At 37.7% G+C, this 20239-nt stretch overlaps 1 protein-coding gene across 2 annotated transcripts in view; it reads left to right on the forward strand.

The window, feature by feature from the left end:
• The first annotated feature begins 16177 nt into the window (after nucleotides 1-16177).
• The window catches only part of ATP10B (ATPase phospholipid transporting 10B (putative)), a 53530-nt gene continuing 49468 nt past the window's right edge, over nucleotides 16178-20239 (forward strand). Inside the window, exons 1-2 of one of the 2 annotated variants that reach the window (XM_031555687.2) lie at nucleotides 16178-16482; nucleotides 17327-17521. In XM_031555687.2, coding sequence (XP_031411547.2) covers nucleotides 16208-16482; nucleotides 17327-17521 — 470 coding nt within the window. In that variant the 5' untranslated portion in view covers nucleotides 16178-16207. Of the gene's footprint in view, nucleotides 16483-17326; nucleotides 17522-18749; nucleotides 19620-20239 lie in introns of those variants that run through there. The other variant, XM_085236736.1, reaches the window with a different exon arrangement.

The following is a 20239-nucleotide window of genomic DNA, read 5'->3' on the forward strand; positions in this document are numbered from 1 at the left end:
TATTATAATGTCGCTATTGACTTTTAATTGGTGACTGTCTTCCACTCTACAAGAGACTGCATTTTGGTGACAAATGAGGTGACCTGCTATGTGCTGTAGTTTCCCCATCATAAATCCATGTGAAAAAATGTGGGTTTTTTTATGCACCCCTCGCCTTAGTTGCTCTCTCTCCAGCAATATATTTCTACAAAGAGTACTTATAAAGTAGTCACCTCTGGTTCACCTAGACATATCCATTTATCAAAGCTCTTCTATCATACATAGAATCATAGATTCCCAGAATCGTATCAGTTGGATAAGACAGCTAAGATCATCAGATTCAACCATCTACCCATCCTCATCAGCACTGCCCACTAACCATGTCCCTCAGTGCCACATCTCCATGTTTCTGGAACATCTACAAGGGGGATGGTGCCTCCACCATTTCCCTGGACAGCCTGCTCCAATGTCCCACCACTCTCTTAGAGAAAAAATACAGTTACTTTCTACTGCTTTGCAGTAGATGCTTTGCTTTGATGCTCAGAGTGTTTATCAGAAGAGCTCTGAAGTGGCTATGGCCAGGAGCAGACATTGAAGGCTGGAATTAGGCATATTCTCCTATATTTAACAGTAATTAAACACTTGAGAATCCACTCATCTGCTTTGTGCTTTTTTCGGCTTGTACCCATGCACTAAGCATATTACTTTAACTTTATTCTCCTCTTAAGTTATACATGTGGGAATGACTGAAAATGTTGTTGCATGCAGTAGGTTTTGCATTAATCTTGCAGAAAATTTTAAACGCCATTTGTTTAGGTGCCATTTCCATCCTCTTTCCTGAAACCTCCTCTAATTAGTAAAAAAAAAAAGTGTCTCTGTTTAGGAGAATGCATCACTTACTGCTGAAAAAAAAAAAAAAAAAAAAAAAGCAAAGCGGAACAAAGCCTGTGGAGCACACTGGAGAGTTGCAAACTTGTTTTCAACTTTTGAAAACAACTCCATAATAAGCCTCCCATTTTAAGATCTGTGGTAAAAAATAAATAAATAAATAAAGCTGTGATGTTCCTGTTAATGACACCACGTTCCAGTAACCTGGATAATACCCTCACAGTGTTTGTGCTCTGAAGGCTTTGTCAGAATAAACAAGTCTTTGCTGTAGCAGTGCAGCTTTTACAGGCTGACTTGGGGAGGAGTGAATTTCCTTGTTCTGGAGTAATATGACTGCACTTGTACTGCCTCCCTTTATTCAGGGGAGGCTTCCTTGGGACTCTCCTCAGTCTGGATGATTGTTTTTGAAAAAACGGTGAAGTGGTGATGTCTCTGAATTTGCACATAACTGATTGGAATGTTTTTGCTGGGGCAAACGACAAAACATAAGGCATGATTGCCTTTACATCCAGGCTAAATGAAATGCAGTGTCTACATCATCATCTTGCAAAGTTGAGCTGCATTGCTGTTTTTGTTCATTCCTAGGCTTGTTATGAAGAGTCCCATCTCTAGCACTTGCCCCTTCCCTGTTACTATGCAGTTTGGCACAAAAGTACAATTGACTTTGCTTTAACAATGACAAGTACTGAAAGTCCAGCAGAACGCCTTGTTAAGAGATGCAAAATCACGGTTGCATCTACACTCGTCTTTGAAAAGCCACTGTTATACACTTTACAAGCAAAAGTATTTTATGCATTCCCATGTTATGCACTTAAGTTTGAATGCATTACTTTCTTTTTTCTTAAGACAAACTGGAAAACACAGTGGCACTGCTCTCCCTGCATCTCACATCTGCAAAACACACAAATTAAAAGCAGTCTCCCATTGGCCTGAGGTCTGATTCTTTCAGCCCCGTACGTAGCACTGTGGTACAGCTGCTAAGTGACTTATTTTTTTTTAAATGTGGAGAGTTCAGCTGATTTCCTCTAGCAATGAATCAGTCACTGTGAAGCCAGTTTGGCTACAAGCAAATAACCACCAGTTTGATCTTATTCTTGCAGCACTTAGAGTATCTGACTGTTTCATTTTGCCAGCCTCAAAGCATATTTATGAGATGGTAAATATTATGACTGTGCTATTGATATGGAAAGTTATCCATCAAAAGGAAGCAGTGTATAGTGCACAACCTATTCACTCAATATGTGCAAGGGCTGCTCTGAAAGAAATGCTGCTATTTTATTATGTTGCTACACAACGTCAGAGGCAGATGTTTGTGGGATGGCCATTAAGGCTGAACCTTCCCCCCAGTTTTCCTTTACATTCTGTTGCTGTGTGACAGATGGCAGTAGAGAGGCAGTGTGACACAACGGCTTCTGATATGGAAGTGTGTATGGAGCAAAGGTATGTCGTTCAGTTCCTCCATGAAGAAAAAATGGTGCCCATTGATATCCATCAATACTTGCTGAACATTTACGGGGACCAAACAGTGGATGTGAGCACAGTGAAGTGGTGGGTGGTGTATTTCAGCAGTGGCAGTAGCAATGAGTGATGTGAACGACAAGCTATGTTTCAGCTGGTCACAGCTATCACACCACAAAATGAAGAGAGCCTAAAACAGCTAATCCACAGGAATCAGCAGATTGTGACTGAGGAAATGTGTACAGAGCTGAACATCAACGTTTCAATGCACTGGAAACAATGGTGGCAATGCTGGAATATCACAAAGTTTGCACTAGATCACTACTATGAAAGCTCAAACAGGAACAGAAAGAGCAGTGTATGCAAGTTTACCAGACTTTTTGATACAAGGCTGAACATGACAGTTTCCTGGATTATATAATTACCAGTGACAAGATGTGCTGTCTCCACTGTGAGTTGAAGTCAAAATGACAGTCCATGCAGCGGTGAATTCCTCATCAAAGCAAAAGTTCAGAGTGCAGCTCTCAGCAGATAAAGTGATGTGCACTGTCTTTTAGGATTGGAAAGGGGTGATCCTTCTGGATTTTCTGGAACGTGTAGAAACCAACAACTATGATACCTTGCAACTCTGACTAAGCTGAAGGTTCAAACTTCCAGAGACAGGACAGAGAAGAAGACAATCTTTCTCTTGCAGCATGATAACACCAGGCTCCGTGCCAGTTTGAAGATCACGGAGCACATTACCAGTCCTGGCTGGACTATTCTGCCACACTCACCATATAGTTCACATTCGGTGCTTTATGATTTCCATCTGTCCAAGCTGATGAGAAATGGAGTGCGTGGGCAATGTTTTCCTAGCAACGACTCCGTCACAGCAGCTGTGAAGCAAGTTGGTCACCTCCACTGGTGCAGTATAAAGCAGTTGTACGTTACTGGTGTAAATGTATAGCTGATGGTGGTGATTAAAAACCAGCATTTTGTAGCTAAGAATCTGCACTATCAAATAGTGTTATTGCTCTCTTGTATCTGCTGTAGTTTCCATGGAAATAAATAGGAGGTATTACTTTCAGAGTGACCTACATAATATTGAAATCTGAATTCTGCTCCAGTGCTGCAACACGGTTGTCATTTAACTAAAAACCCCTCTGCTTTAGTTTTCATTTGCGTTTTGTTCACTTGTTCATCCTGCTGCCCTCCTCAGGGTCATTAGAGCTGTACTAGAGTGTGGGGAGAAGTATTCGTGCTCAGCTTCCCACGTTACTTACTCGTTCTCCAAGAGTGTGTTTCTGCCAGCAGGACGTTCAGTGAGCCAGATTACATGATTTAATATTTTGCAGGAACTGTAATAACAAGTCTAGAAGAAATGGCCAAAATGGTGCATCTTCCATTTTGACCAGTAGGTGAAGGTAAAGAGATTTATTGGGTGGAGAAACTGTCATCCTGATATTAATAAAACAGAAAGTTTTGGGTAGCACCGTGCAGTTATTTTTCCGTGTGAATTTATGAGTGCATTTAGGGAGAGTCATTTTTCTTCACCTGATTCTCTTTTCCTCCGAGTGAATGATGGCTGTGCCACTCCCGGCTGCGAGGCGAGAAGAAAGCAAACAGTTCATAAATGTAACTGCCTACAGGAGGAGTCTTCATGTGTACAGAAAAGCGCTCTAACAGAGGGAACAGGCAGGGTGGGCAGGTTGTAAAACAAATACATTGCTGCTTAGAAAGTTGTCTTTGCTCGGTTTATACCTCACTTGCTGTCTGATACAGACTGAGTGGAAATATTTTCAGTGCAGTTATCTGGAAGCTTTTTCTTAGGGACTTCTGCTTGTCTTCAATGTGCCATATCAGTTATGTACTCCCTTTGTGCCTGTTCTTCTGTTGACATCTACAGTCTTGCATAACAAAAATAAATCTGGACTGTTAGCTACAAATAAACTTAGACATATTTAATTCTAATTCTCTATATACAAGGAAAGATTCTTACTATTTTTTTATTGGTCTCGACACAGTATAGCTCAGGAAATTCTTTCTATAGTTCAGGAAGTGCTCTTATAGTTCAATTTAGGAAAAAAAAAAAAAAAAGGAAAGATTTTAACAAATTTACATTCAAAACCTGTCAGAGGAGAATCTGTAGGATTCTTCCCTAACAGCAACGAATCAGATGGTAACATGTTTGAATTAAAACACTTGTTTGTTACTAACAAATTATACTGAAATAACTTACTGCTGTTGCCTGCATATGATTGGGTCGAAGTAATGTATAGATCTTTCTTTAAAAAGAGGAGTGGTCTGAAAAGCTAAAACCTGTGCAAACTGAAAAATATACATATATAAGAAATATATCCTTGAATCCACATTTTCTGCATTCTGTTCATCTTTGAAATTTAGTGTCTTCTGGAAACACAGCCTTGAATCTGCGAGTATCTGGAATTATAAGCTAACAAGCTTGAGTAGGTTAACCTAACATTCTCTTTGTGATTCTTTATTTATACAGGGAGTTTTGCACCAATCTGTACAGTGGAACTCTGGTGGGACATTGTTAGTGAGTTTTTGTTCTTTCTGTGACACTAACAGCCATTTTTCTATTTGCAAAATAGGTGGTTCACTTACATCATCAAATCTTTACAACAGCTACCTAGTTAATGATTGCAAAATACTCGGAAGGCTTTAAAATAAGTGGTAAATAATGTTTGTTGGTGTTATCAAATCAAGAACTGCATTAAGTACTGAATTTTACTCAATGCAGGAAAAACTCAATAAAAGCATTGACCTCTGGTAGTTTGAAATCAAGGCATGTAATGCTGTGCCCCAGAGAGCATCAGAACTAAGAAGCTTGACTCTTCACTTTAACAGCTTTTTTCCTACCAACAGAATTACATTTCCTAGTGAGCAATGTTTTTGAGGTGTATGTATTTCTTTCATACTTCGTATTACCATGAAATAAGTGCTGAAATGTTACAAGTTGGTTAGTCTATTGTGTAATGGCAACTGACCAACTTTCACCTGTGGGTTTTGGACAAAGGAAGCTTATTCCTGAAGATCTCTTATGAATTCAGCGATAACCAGTAGTGAACCATGTGCTCAGGCACAGCAGTGCACTGGTGAATGAACGGATTATACACTAACCTGAGAAATACAGTTTTGCCAAAAGAATTTGTCCTATAACTGATAAGAATAGTAAACTTGCTCTACAGCAGGTTCTTCTGGTTCAGGATGACATAAGAGCGCGTGCAGATTGTGGTGGTTATGTTATAAACTTCACCCACTCAAGCAATGGTGTTAGTTATTACACGCTGCTTGTGCACTATCTATTTATCACACTATCTATCACACCTTTATTCCAGGAAATGTAACTCCCAGGATTGCATGATATTTCTAACTTCAGTATATGCTGCTGTAATGGGTAGAGACAGCAGGGTCTACACTCATGACACTAAAGACAGAGAAAATACTTGCGAAACAGAGGAACGCAGCTTAAGGGTTTGAATATCTCTCTAAATTTAGCAGAAAATAAATTTTGTTGATTTCAGCAGTAAGCCAGCTGGGCTTACATAACATAGTTAATAAATTAGCAACATTCCAGGAAGTCAGACTAACTACTTCATAGGCTAGTAGTACTGTGTGCTCAAAACAAAGCGGGTAAACAATTCCCATTTGTATGACCCACTTCAGGGTCACAGCTGAAAGTGGTTCACTTAGTAAGTGGAGAAGATGGCTGAGTCAAGAACCACATATAGCAGCAGGTTGTAATCAACTTCGGTGTGGAGATATAATTACATTCAGATGCTTTTTAAAGCAGAAAAAGATTGAAATCACTTCAGTAGTAATGCATAGGTTGCTTTCTTTGACAGGAGCAACTTTGGATGATGGAGAAGTTCTCTCACACACTTTGCTGCCAGTTGTAATGCTTTACCTTTTGTTAGGAAGAGTTGGTTGCAAGTCTCTGGTGCAGCAAGAAGAGATGGGTAGGAACTTTTTTTTTTTTTTTTACCTTGGAAGCTATTGGATGTAAAAAGCCTAGAAGTGAAGCCATTTACACATCAGACTCAATCAACGTTAATACTAATTAACACTTTTTGGTTTTGTTGTTTTTTTTTGTTTGTTTGTTTGTTGTTGGTTTTTTTTGCTTTTAATATTGTCTCCTTTAGGTTATAATAAACTAGTGTAACTTGAATAGCCAGTTTTTTTATTATTATTATTTGCATCAGAAATCAGTCATACTTTAAAAGCAAGGAAACAAATATTTGTTTTGGCTATAAATCATCAGAAAAACTGTATATTTCATGGTTTTTTCTCATCCCGTAGTTTTGTCAAACTGATTTTCGTGCCATTGTTTATGGTTATATAATGTTTGTATGTACCATAACCAAACAAGTAGTCCTCAGGACAGGTGAACAAATGAGCTTTTCATATATTACAATTTAGGTTCTTACCTACAGTTTCTTGGATGTTTTAGAAAGCGATTCAATAATAATGGGGAAAAAATGCCACTTAAGGCATTTCTTCAGGATGTTTTCACAATCTGATGAGTATCATTCTGATTTAAAAGTATATTTCATACTTAAGCAATCTCCAGCAGGATTAAAATGTCCTCATTTCCATTCTTTTTATACCAGACTTTGTATTAAATATTGCTAGAGCTGTAGAATTTGAATGTAGACTGGGAGAGCAGGTTTAAACTGTGTACCATAGAGATTCTGGCTAAGAAGTATCTGCACTACAGAGTGAGGAGATGCTCAGTCAGGATGATTGCCTCTGTTAAACCCAGAATAGTCATCACACGGAGCATTAGGGCTTTCTGCTTCCCTCTGCTCATTTTTCTTGACAAACGTTTACCTTGCCTAATTTTCTAAAAAAGAAAAATTTTATCTATAAAATCTTGACTGCAGAACAGCACACAGGTTCTTCACCTGGCCTGTTCCAGTTCTGCTTACTTGTGCCAATATTTAAATCAACATTTTTTCTATATGAAGCCTGAGTAAATGGAATTACCTTCTTTTTTTTTTTTTTTTTTCCTGAAATTTTTCAAGAGTTTACTTTCATTCTTATGAGTTTCTACTTGTCTTACCTTACTGCAGTACATCTGATATTCTGGAAATGCATCGTTTCTGAAGTAACTGGGTTCTTTTCTCTTGCTTTGGATATGTGTTTTCCTGCAGGAGAAAAATGTGAAGCTTCCAAAGATTGCTTAATCACTGTTTCAAAGTACAAATGTAATTTCCCTTTCTCTCCATGGATCATCATCTGTAGGCCATTGCTCCCTGATATTTTGCCTCGGAAAGAGAAAGAATAGCTTAACTAGTTTTAGGCACTTAGAAAAAAATGCAACCCAAATGCAGCAGCATTTACTGCTGAATTCCAACACTTTCCCCATCGCTGCCGTCCCAGCTGGCTGCCTGTCAGGACTGACTCATTTTCTTTGGAATAAGGTGGTGTTCCCCAAAGTTGATGTTGTATCAGTGTGATCTGATAGGAGGAGGAAAGGGTAAGATTATGGAGGAATAGAACTGTAGATGGAACAAGATACTCTGATAGTTTTTAAGCAAAATTAGCCTTGATTTGACACATTGTCAGCGTTGTTCTTTTACATCTTATTAACACAGAGTTGAAGGGCAATACCCTGTGAAGTTAACTTTTGTACAGTATTTGCTGTGGTCTTACAGAATTGATTTTGTTGTATTATCCCATTCTATCTGGTTTAATTAAATTCAAAATATACATATGAGCTACTTTAGGTGGGGATAAAAGAGAATAGGAGGAAAAAAGGAAAGGGTTTTGAAGGGACTTTTACTCCTGCTTTATAAAAAACAAGGAATTCTTCTAAGGAGCACTTCGGAAGTACTTAAATATGCATTTTATGCTCAGATTCTTGTATGGAATTTGCACCAGCTTTGAGACCAAGGAAACCTGTGCTTGAGCAATAAGGGGAGATAAGTTTCCTGTCCCTCAACCTATTACCACCCTCAGCCATCTGACATAGTCCTCCTATTTCTCCTGGTGCCCTCAGCATAATACCTTCCTGCCAGGATTACCTTTCTAGGCTGAGTTCACTTCACACTATCAAAAAGGCCCCAAAAGCATAATTTCTAAATGAAGCAGAACAAATCTATCCTGGAATGTTACCCAGGTGCCACTGGACATTCCTTCAACAATACTGCATGATTAGATCCTGATTAAGCTTTCCTTTGATCTTTGATTGATATGGAGCTGTGCCCTACTTCATTGGTTGTTGTTTTAGCCTTTCTGGTTTTTCTTTCCACTTTGTATAAATAAGTAACTGTTCTCTTTGGGGCACTTTAGTTTAATATTCACATTTAGAGAACTGAAATTAGAGTCAGCACATTCTGACAAAACCAGAGCTGCATAAAAGGTTTTTACATATAAAGGATCTTCTGGTCAGTTTCCAGTTCATCTTCAATTTTGCTGCTTCCTTTTGGACTTTTTCAGCATTGCTGAGTACCCACATGAACATCTGCAACATAATTTTGATTGTAAGTGCTTTATAATCATACACGCTATAAATATTAGATTGTCTTTTAGAGGCCACTTCACTTTGATTTTGAATATTAAGTGGAACAAACAAAAAAAAATTATTATTCAGACAATCACTCTAATTTCTGCATCCTCATTTCTGGGCTAAAATGCAACTAAATTCTGCCATTGCCAGAGTTTGAAATACATAGTCTTCTAAATAAGTAGTATGCAGAACTACTCAAAGTGCTAGCAATAGGAGCAGAAACTGGATTGAAATACATAGAGAACTCAAAAGATTTCTGAGTAGCTGGCTGAGAGCAGAAGAGAGAATTTCCCCAACCCGGGGCAATGGAAATGCTTCTTGTGTGATATATTCAGAAAAAAAGAAAAAGAGAAACAGCTATGTGAAAAACAACCCCAACAGCCATAGATGTAGATATCTGCAGTTTGCCTACTTAACTTTTTCTGATCAAATGAGCTTCCAGTGCAGTGAGCCTATAATTTGCCACACCTCACCTTGCTAACCTTGATTGGCCTCCTAGATCTGGCATGCGAGTCTCTTGTCCATACACATTTTAAGTACCCTTTACTTTCTTTTTTTCCTGGATGGAAAATGCCCTACTGGCTCTTCCTGGGATCTGTGTGCTATGGAAGTTACTTTGCTTAAGCAAAGTTTCTGCAGTCATACTTTATGTTTCTGATGTCTTAATGTGGCTACATGGAAATGCTGGTTCCCTTATTCCACTACTGTTTTTAGACTGATTTCTATGGGCCCAACAAGAAAATGAATAACTGGGTCAAGAATTCTATGGTGGTTTTAAGTCCTAAAAATGAACATTTTTATTGCCATGTGGCAAGTCAGAATTGTAGAACCCAGGTGACATGTTGCTGCTGCTTCATCTGATTACAGATGTCATATCAAGGCATATTAAGTGCTTTTATAGATGAATAAGGCAGACTCCTCAGATGTATAACTTGCTCATTGCTGAGAAGTGAGATGGTGATATGTCAAATGAATGAGTAAGAGGCAGTGTATCATGTGCATCTTACCATTTCCTACCTGGGTTTTCTTTTCTGGTATCCACATAATAGAGAATGGATTAGTAGCTTTCTGGAACTAAGACAGTCTTAGAAGAAGGCGGTCTAGAACTCTTAATATCCTTGTTCTTATATGCTTTCTGAACAAAATATGCTTTTTTATGAACAACAAAAAAAAAGAACTTTTACCTATATGTAAGAACTTACTTGGAGACCAACTTCAAAGAGCAGTGGTAGGGATACTTAACCGTTGTTTACTTTGTGTTGTCTGTAGTTTTGTTCATGCCAGCATAGACTCATGTGATATAGAGTTCTTCTTACTATTATTTGAAAAGAAATGTGACTGTGGATTTGTTCCTAGACTCTGACTTTCAAAAGTTCTGCATCAGAGGAATAAATAGAAGATGTTTTCTGATTTCAGAAACTTCTGTATTTAAAATATCGTCTTTAAATGTCAAGATATTTAGTTCTAATTATTTCTTGTAATAACCACTTCACTTCTTCACTGGACTGAAACTTGTAGTTTTATGTTTTTTGTATTTGCTTTGAAAAGATAGAACCATAGAATGGTAAGGTTGAAGAAACCTCCATGTCATCAAGTCCAATCATCAACTCATCATCACCATGACCACCTAAAACACTTATGGGAGATACGTTGGCATTCACTGCCCATGTCCTGCACACCAAATTGTAAGGAACATGAAGAATTTCTCATTTGAAGTCATGAAAACAAAGATCTGTCTGCTCTTTCAGACAATCTCTCGAGTCAATATTCAGTCTCGAAGACAGATCTTGTCATTAGTGACTCTCATAAAGCTCTGTGCAGGTATCTCTTCCTAGTATTTCCCATGCTGAAAGTGGGAGTGAGCAGAGTAAAATTAATTACAGTGTTGGAAAATGTTAATGTTGCAGAATCTATCTCTGACTACATTAATAAAAAATGCAGTGGGCCTGAAAGTAGTAAGAGTAGTTCTGGACATGCTGGCAGCAGTGATACTCATTGCATTTAGCCAGACTATTTGTCTCTCTCTTCATTTAAATAGGAAGAGCAAAGCAAACTCATTCTCAGAATGATGCTGAACGCTTCATCCAGCATTGCTATTTGCAAGGTGACATCTTCCTTCTTGAATAACATCTGATAATCATCCTTGTCTGTGTGTCTTGTATGTCAGCATATGCTGAGCTCACATCTGTTTTGAGAGCAGTCTTAATAGCACAGCTGCAGCCCTGTGGAAGGTTGCACTGCCTGAACATGTCTCTGCACTCCTCCAACTAAAGGAAAGTTCAGCATCAGGCAGTACCATCCAGTCTGTCCTGGGGAAAGAGTCTTATAATTAACCTATTATTGCAAGATCTCTGGATTTCTTCCCCACGGAAAGAGAATCCTGTAGAGACATGAAAAATGTGTCAATCTAATATAATAATAGAATAGCGAAGCCCTGTGGTCTAATGACGCATTAAAATTATGAAAAGCTCTTTTCTGTTTATCCCACACAAACTTGCACTCAAAAACATTATGTAACTGTTAATCCATAATACATTTATCTTGTCAGTTGAAAGACAGCAGTCTGCAGTGACCAGCATTGAGTAAAACAGTCCTTTAGGGCTCCTTTTTTTCATTTTCTAGCAACTTTCTTTCATACTGCAAGCATTATTGCTCTAATATAAAATGTTACAGCATAATTTGAGGCTGCAGTCTATATCCTGATAATCAGTGTAATTGCCTGCCTTATTCTTCTCAGCCTCCTTTCCCTTTTCCATTAGTGTTAACCACCAATGTGACCAGGCAGGAATTTCTATCCAGTACCACCAAAAACTGATAGAGCTCCCTAGCAGATAATTGCAAAGCAGATAAAGAACTTTGTGTCTGAGGTTTCTGTAATATTCAGCTCACTTACTAATGTTTATCTCCACAGCCAAAGCTTTCCCAGAATGGCTCTTTTTTTTAATTTTTTGTGAATACCACATTATCCATATAGGGCGTCAAGAATACAAATTGCTGCTGCTTTCAATTAGGAAATACAATAAAAGTTTTGCAATAAGAGAGTTAAGTATCAGAAGGGATTTCTATTATTTAATGCCTTCCTACAGGCAATGTAGAAATGAAAATATCAGGTGAAAAGTTGGAAGGATGTGTTCTTAAATGGAGTTCTCTATAATGCCTGCATGTGCATGGTGGTGCTGCCTCTGCATTTTTTCACAGTTCTCTTTTCCAGAAATAATCTCCATTCTGCCTTGACATAATGCTCTAAAGTAAACTTTTCTGAAATATACAAGCAACCTTTGAAAACAGGGTCTAGACCTCATCTCACTTAGTTCTTCAAGTTGCCTATGAGAAGGAATTATTTTTTTAAACGTGGGTCAGTCATCTTTAGTAAACAGCAAATGAGTCATGATTATGTAAAAGTTTCCTGTGCATCTACAGGAAGGACAGAATTCCTGTCTCCAAGGTCTTGGACACAGACAATTACAGTCAGGCCTGTTACTTTGCAGGAATGAGGTAACTTCAAAAGAGAAAAAGTTGTTCTCTTAACTGACTTTCTGGTGAGCTTTTTCTTACAGTCAATGGTATTTTTTTTTTAATGCAAAAATCTTCAGACAGAACAAATATTAGTAAAAAAATACTAGTAAAGTGTGTGCCAGCTCATCCACCCTAACTAAAAGATTGTCATGATTTTTTAATGCAGTCTGCTTTTGTCCTAAAGGAGAGAAGCTTCCTTTCATGTTGAATGAGATTGAACAATAACAGGGAGGACACTAGTAATGTAGACCCTCCATGAGGATTCAAGGAGCAGTTTTACCACTGTCACCAAGAAGATGCAAGATGAAAAAAACATGTGCTATCAGGGGACTCTAGCACCTCAATTCTAGTAAAGGCAAATATCTCCCAAATGCCTTTGATGGCTTACATTTTCAGCACTTTGAAATAGAAGACAAGCTTGAGGCACATAGAGGAAAAATGCCAAATTTGGTCAGCTATGTGCTTGATGTTGGACCATTGTTTTCCTTCTGGTTTGATTCTTGTCTAAAATAGATCTCTTAATGGGAAAGTTCACCTCTTCCAGAAGAGTGCTTGAAATTTCTTCTGTGGAATAATATTTTTTTAAGAAGTAAACATAGGCCTGTCTGAGCAAGATTGATGCAGATAAGTCATATGCTGATGTATTTCTGATACGCTAAATCATTTGAATAAGTTGAACTCCACCCTTAGAAAGGACTCAGCAGCATTCCTTCTCTAACTACCTGCCCAGTACAAGTTTCAGCTCTTCGTTTCTCCCAGCAAAAGGAAAAGAGAATCATCCTGTTTATCTCTAGCTTCAAAAACACATCCTGATCCCCCGGATATCTTATGTTCTAGATACGATTGAGTGCTGTCTGTGAAAGCTTACCACAAGGCAGGATAAATTGTGAGCACTCTGACTTTGCAGAATTTGTTCAGGGCAGAAACACAGCACTAGCCTTAGCAATGGTGACAGTTTCATTCACTGATGAAATGGAGCAAGAATAAAATAAATGAGCCTTTCAAAACATGAATGGTGACCGTAGGCTGTATGTGATATAATTAATGTCTGCTTATTGCAATAAATACACTGCTGTTGTGTTTACACCATGTGCTAAATCCTCTTTCTGATACAGAAATGATAAGTAGCAGTAATAGTCAATATCTCAAGCAGTATATTTTTCAGAGTACTGTTACAAAACTGTTAGACAAAATATATTCATTTTCCATGAGTACAATGGAACATTCTTTTTAAGTTGGATGTTTTAATCTACGTGCAAAAGGCAAGGAAAAAAAAAAAATTAGTGACATTGTTCCTTTGAATTACCTGATAATTGTTGTGAAATTGCACTCTGTACTGTAGAAAGAGTGTGATGTCAGTCCTCCTTTTCTTGTTAGGAAATTCTGTTGTGTTTTTTTTTTTTTCAACACCTTTTTGTCAACAATGTGAATGATAGTGTTTCTATTCACAGGGAATCATTCACTTAAGACTTTCATGAAGTATCAGAAATCTTGATAACTTGCTTAGACTTGCATCCTTCTATTGTCTGATAGGAGATGCATCAAGGTTTTCATGCTTTGCTTATTGTTTTTCATGTTTCAGGAAGTTTGATGCAGGCTTGTGAAATAATGTGACTGCTTTGTCTAACCTGTGCTAACACTAGATACACATCTCAAACCTGAATATAACTGGATGTCTGCTTGTTATCTTTACTACAAATGGGTTATAGTTTAATCACTTATGTTGCATGTTTTTCTCCAAATGGAGATATTTTGTCTTGCGTTAACTTTTTGCATGTTTCTTCCACTTGGAGGTCAGAAAAGAGTGGCGAAACTGAACACAAACTAAGGTTACGTTTGGTACACCTTCATCAGAACACTCTCTCTCTCTTTCCTGCAGACCATCTCTGACTTAGAACACATTGCCTACACTTCATCTATGGCCTCAGTCCCATGGGGATGCTGCTTTTATTACCTTTCAGCAAACCCTGTAGTCTGATAGCTGCCTTGGTGCTGATTGCCCTCATGCTCCCATATGAATATGGCCTACAAGGATCAAGCATGCTTATAAACTGTGTTGCTTTCTAAGTACATATTAACCCATTATCACAATGACAACTGCTTACCATTGCAGTAGCAAATCTTTCCACAGGTGAAAACTGTGATTGCAAACACAGTGAAGTCATCAAAAGTTAAAGGATAAGTGCTGGAATCCTAGACTGTGGTGCACAGCGCAGTAACAGCAAGTCCTGTTAAAAGCTTCTTCTGCTTGCTTGTTCAGATATTTACACCTTTTTTAACTCCTACAAATTCATAGTTTCAACGTTCCTTGTCAAGTTAACATAGCATTAAATCTGATTCATTGAATATTGGGACTTAAATTTGTATCAATGAAGCCAGTACCACCAAGATCTGATAGGTAGAAATTAGTCCTTCTGCTCTCTGTAGAGAATCCATGGGAATTGCTGGGTGACATGAACTCTCATTGATTTTTCTGAGCAGGTAGTGAGCAAAAGTGCATAAACCCTACTTGTTGCTTGCTATTGCCACAACTCACTTTAAATGTGTTAGTGCAGTTCAGTAGTCTACATTTCCTCCTCCTGTGACTAAATTGCATACATCTTTTTAAATGTGGTTATGTTCTTTTCTTTTTTTTTTCTGTTTGTTTTTGTTTTTCCAAAGGAAATCACAGTGCATTCACTAAAAGAAGGCATTTTGAAAGAGGAAGTTGAAAGCTGAGGGGAAAGAAAGACCCAACCTGTAATAAAGGTATAAACCGTTTCAAAGTACAGTATGTTTGAAATGGGTCTATTTAGAGTTGCACAGGCATGTACACATCTTCTTTATCTGTTTCAGACAAGGTTGCTCTTAAATAAAGTTTAAATCAGTGAATTAATCTAAATGACCATTGTCTAAGATTAAATAATATTTAAAAAAAAACCTCTATTTCCACCAGTTGAGGTGGGTTCAGTTCACAAGTTTTGTTCAGAGGAACTGTGAAGTTGCGCAAACCAGTGCATTTTCTTGTTTTTTTTTCACATTTGCTGCTTCAACTTTATAAGGCAACTCCTGGTCCCCAAGCTCCTGCTGCTAAGTTGAGATTCTACTGTGCTTGGATTGAGCATAATAGAACACTGCTGGAGCTTGACTGTCCTGGCCATTCGATGCAATTGCAGTTGAGAATGTGTGAACAAGTCAGAAAACAAGTGTTCAGAGATAACAGGATTAGTATTAGGAGATTGAATTCTTTTTCTCTCCAAAGATTTTTTTTTTTTTTTTTTTTTTTTTTTTTGGTACTGCTTGACATTTTCCATTTAAATGAGCTTTCTATGAAGCTTCTAGAAAACTATTATAGGAATGTATACAAGATTAAACTGATGTTGCAGTTCATTACTATATGAGATTTGAGATTCAACACCCGAGTCTGTCTTTTCTTTAAGTGTGAAAAGAAAAACTATCGTAAAAAATTCTGAAACTCTTGAAGAAAAGTGCCTGAATATATTTGGTGGCAGTTTATTACCGAAGAAAATGGTACAGATTTTGTCATGGAAAAGCTGTTGTTCACATCTGTTAAACTGGTTTTATCTATGTTAGTTTGCTGTAACAGCACACAGAAAATGAAGATGGGCTTTCTATTGCCTGGAGATTGAAATGGATTTTTCATTACTGAATATTTTGTTGTAACTCTTATTCCATGCATTCTCTGTAGTAAGTGCTGAGTTCAAAGACTGAACATGTAGTGGACTGAACAATTGCATTGTTTGTTGTTTTAAACCTCTGCTAGCAAGATACAGAATGATTTTTATACCAGAAGCAAATTGGCTTTCAGTCCTTGTTGTGCATTTGTCTTTCAGCCTGATGTTCCTGCTGTGAATGGCTTTGTCAGTAGACTCAGCTTTGTACCGTTGGCAGCGACTCGGAGCCAAAAGTGCCCCCCAGACTGTGTCAGAATCAACACCTCTGCTGTTTTCTGTCAGAGACAGACTGAAACTCAACTTAAACAAGTGGAGGATTGTGTTCTCCAACAATGGAAGACAGCAGAGAGGCTGGGACCAAGCTTCTAGGTTTTATTCTGGAAACAAGATACAGACTACAAAATACACATGGCTTACTTTTTTGCCCAAAAATCTTTTTAAGCAGTTTCACAGGTAAAAATAATCATCATCAAATGATGCATGAGATATAAGAATTCTTTCTGAAGCAGTGATATTTGGGGGTGATAGAGACGGGCTGCTTCTGTAGTTACCATGTCTTTAAAATTTAGGTGAAGACTTTATAAACAAATGTCACCTAATTCATAAAGTGGAGGCTTAAAGCAAACAAATGGTAGGTGTCCTAACCCATGCTGTGGCCACATTCAGTACTGGAGCAGCTTTCATTGTAAAAATTTCAGGTTGTGTATCAAGATATCAAGTTCCATATCCATCTCTAGACTTGAAATTTCTGTTATCTTAGGTTTATACCTTCATAATTTCATCTTCCATTTTCCAAACGTGGAATTTTTCATGGGTCCTTGAGTGAATCCCGATGTGAATTATGAACATGTGTTTTCTATACTCATCCTGTTGCACTGGTTTATTTATTTATTTATTTATTGTGAATTGTGAGGTTTTTTTTTTTAGTTTGGGTTTGTTGTTTTGCTGTTTGGTGTGGTTTGGGTTTTTTTTTGGTGGGGGGGGTAATATTTTTTTGTTTGCCTTTTGCTAGAGTCAATGATTATTTTCAAAACTGAGTTTGTGGGGGATCATTAGAGAATATTCAGCTCCTAGAGATTTTATATATATGTAATATGTGGAAAACTAAGGTAGCTGTAATATTATGACAATATATCTCACAAGCTTTTCTAAAGGAAAAATAAGCAACTCAGTTAAATAATTGATTTTGAGAAAGGATGAGGTTAGAGATGTGAAATGATTAATGCTTGTGACACGAGATGGGGGATTTTCATCAGGAAATTACACCTTTAATTCCTTTCTGTATCTTTCTTTACAGGCTAGCTAATCTTTATTTCCTCTTCCTGGTGGTTCTAAACTGGTTCCCGCAAATGGAAGTCTTCCACAGGGAGATTACTATGATTCCTCTGATCGTGGTGCTGCTTGCCAGTATGATTAAGGATGCTATTGAAGACTATAAAAAATACCAATTTGATAAGAAGATAAACTCCTCTAAAAGCAGGGTATATGACAAGTAAGTAGACCAAAGCAATTATTCTCCTTGTGTTTGATGTGGAATCTGCTCATTTTGATTTTGCAACAATTCCCTTCCTGACCTTTTGGAGTACAGGAAGTTTGGAAGAGCTTTTATAAAAGACTTTTGTTCTGCTTCAGAACATGCTTCATTTATCTCACTCAGAGTCAGAGTTATCTTGAGAAGTTTTGTTTTCTATCACAAATCTGTGTGCTGATACATCAGTTTTCATTCCAAGTTTTCAACCAGTTTACCAACACTGTATATTCTCCCAGTAGCAGAAGGTTCTGGAGGAAGTCTGGAAAAGATCATTAGGCTTTTTTTACACATAGAAACAACATCTTTCCCTGAAATTCCCTGAAAAAAAACATTAAAACAAAAATTAATAATCAACTGCATTCGTGCATTCAAGGTGAAGCATAACCAGGAACTGAACAAATTTTATAGCATTTCCAGTTAGCATAGGTGATCAAAACAAGACATTTTCACTCTGGAAGTGGTACAACACCCACTTGCAGTAAGCTGAGTTGTTTGCTCAGTACTGACTCAGAAGGAAGAAATACTCTCAAGTGCAATTCTTATTGCAACATTTCGATTTCATCAGAGTTTCTTGTCCAAGTACTAATTTGATTTGAGACTACATCACTTGTCTCTACATAACACAATAGGAGCTTTGCTTTAAAAGATGTTTAAATATTTGTGCCTCTTCCGTTTTTTCACATCTCCTTATGCCCGAGCCATAGAAGAAAAATTACTGTGTAGCTTTATTGGAAATTAATTCTCATCTGTGCTGAATACTTATGTGGCAAGGGCACAAAGTCCAATAGGCCAAAAGAAATGAGAGTCTGCAAGGAGAAAAGGGTGAGAAAGGTCTGGGTGAGAAAAGGAAATGTGAGTCCTGAGGCCAACCTAACAGGGGAGGAGCATGAGGCTGTGGGGCAAGCTGGGTAAATTACCCTTAAATTGCCTATGTATATGTATGATTCTTTCTACTAGAAATTTTTGTTCATATTAGAGAGTGGGGTGGAACAGGATGCTTGCTTGTTTGTTTTAATAAATGAAGTTATGGGCATGAAAGCAAATAGTAAATAGAGGAGGTTGGAAAAGAAGAATATTTTCTGTACAGAGGCTCATAGTAATCTGTTGACTTCTGTACGCAGAGCTCTGCCCTTTACCTTTGAACTTCCTGGCTGCTAACAGGCTTATAAAACGATTCAGAAACACTTGGAGTGAATGGTGAAAACTGTGTGTATGTCCTTAGTTTTGTGTGTGCAGTGTTAAAACAGCGGTACTTCATGTGAGCAGACGCATGATTCCAGAGAAATACTCTGGGGCCTCCAGGCATGCGGTAACAGGAATAACAAAACATTCAGGATGTTTTTCTCGCGTGTGACGTGCAGCCTTCCCAGCAAGCTTTAGGAACCAGAGCAGCTGGGTCAGGAAGATACCTGTTTCAGGGCAGGAGTCAGCGAGAAGCAGCCCTGTGCTCCAACAGCTTGAGTATTCCCTGCACCACTTTGGAGTTTATCTTGGTTACTGAACTCTTCTACTTCATTAGCCTTTGACTTGAGGCTACTTTTTGAGAGGACAGCAAGATGTCAAGGAGAAGTTTTCCAGGCTGCTTCTCTAAGATGGTATGGAAAAAACATTTTTTCAAGGAAACCTGCTGTCAGTGCGTTGCTTCAGACACAGAAACCCAAAATGAAGTGCTGGAGAAGAGAGGAAAATTAAAGAAAAGAAGGAAGAAAAATGAAAATAAGCGAGTGATCAAGTCCAATTTGTCTTTTGGAAATACAAACTGGAAGGAAAATCCAAACAGATACTATGACTCCAATAAAATTAAGACCACGAAATACAGCATCTTGACTTTCGTCCCTAAAAACATCTATGAGCAGCTTCACCGCTTTGCCAATATTTATTTTGTGGTCATTGCACTGCTGAATTTTGTGCCAGTGGTGAATGCTTTCCAACCAGAAGTTTCTTTGATCCCTATTTGTGTTATAATGGCCATGACAGCCATTAAAGATGCTTGGGAGGACTTTCGGCGGTATAAACTAGACAAAGAAATTAATCATATGTGTTGTTACATTTACAGCAGGTGAGTTTTTTACAGCTTTTATTTTGGGAAATGTTGGCTTGAGTTCTTTTATCACTTGTGAAGTTTTTTGGTTAAAATATTAATAAATGCCTGCTAAAAAATCACAGTGATTAAGTGAAATGGTGTAAAGTTGCAGTGACTAGATAACACTCGTACTTGGTCTGATAGCAGGAAAGATTTATTTTGCTTAAATCTATTGTTCAGACTGGGAAGGAAAATTTTTGTTTCATGGCTTTGCTGTGGCTATCGGCCTCTTAGGCATGGAGCGTTTAAATAGCTAGCGAGCCCTGGAGTTCTAAGGAATTTTCAACAGGGCTAAATTCTGTCAATATAGTATAGAACAAGATTTGCACAATCAATATAGCACAGAACAAGTTCTGTCATGTAATGGGTCCTTGTTTACTTAGAACCCAAGAAACCTTGAAAAATGTAGCTAGTGCTTTAGACTAATTCCAGTTTTAAATTCCATACTGTGGGCTGCCTTCCAGTTGTGTTTTTTTATTTTTTGTTTTTTTTTTTGCTAGGTTGTATGTAAAACAAAACTGCATGTAAATGAATTTTTAAAAAATTGGGATAGTAACACGTACTTCTGTTTGATCTTCTCTAAATGAATTATCTGC

The sequence above is a fragment of the Meleagris gallopavo genome, chromosome 15 (assembly GCF_905368555.1).
Source record: "Meleagris gallopavo chromosome 15, MGAL_WU_HG_1.1, whole genome shotgun sequence".
NCBI classification, from domain to species: domain Eukaryota; kingdom Metazoa; phylum Chordata; class Aves; order Galliformes; family Phasianidae; genus Meleagris; species Meleagris gallopavo.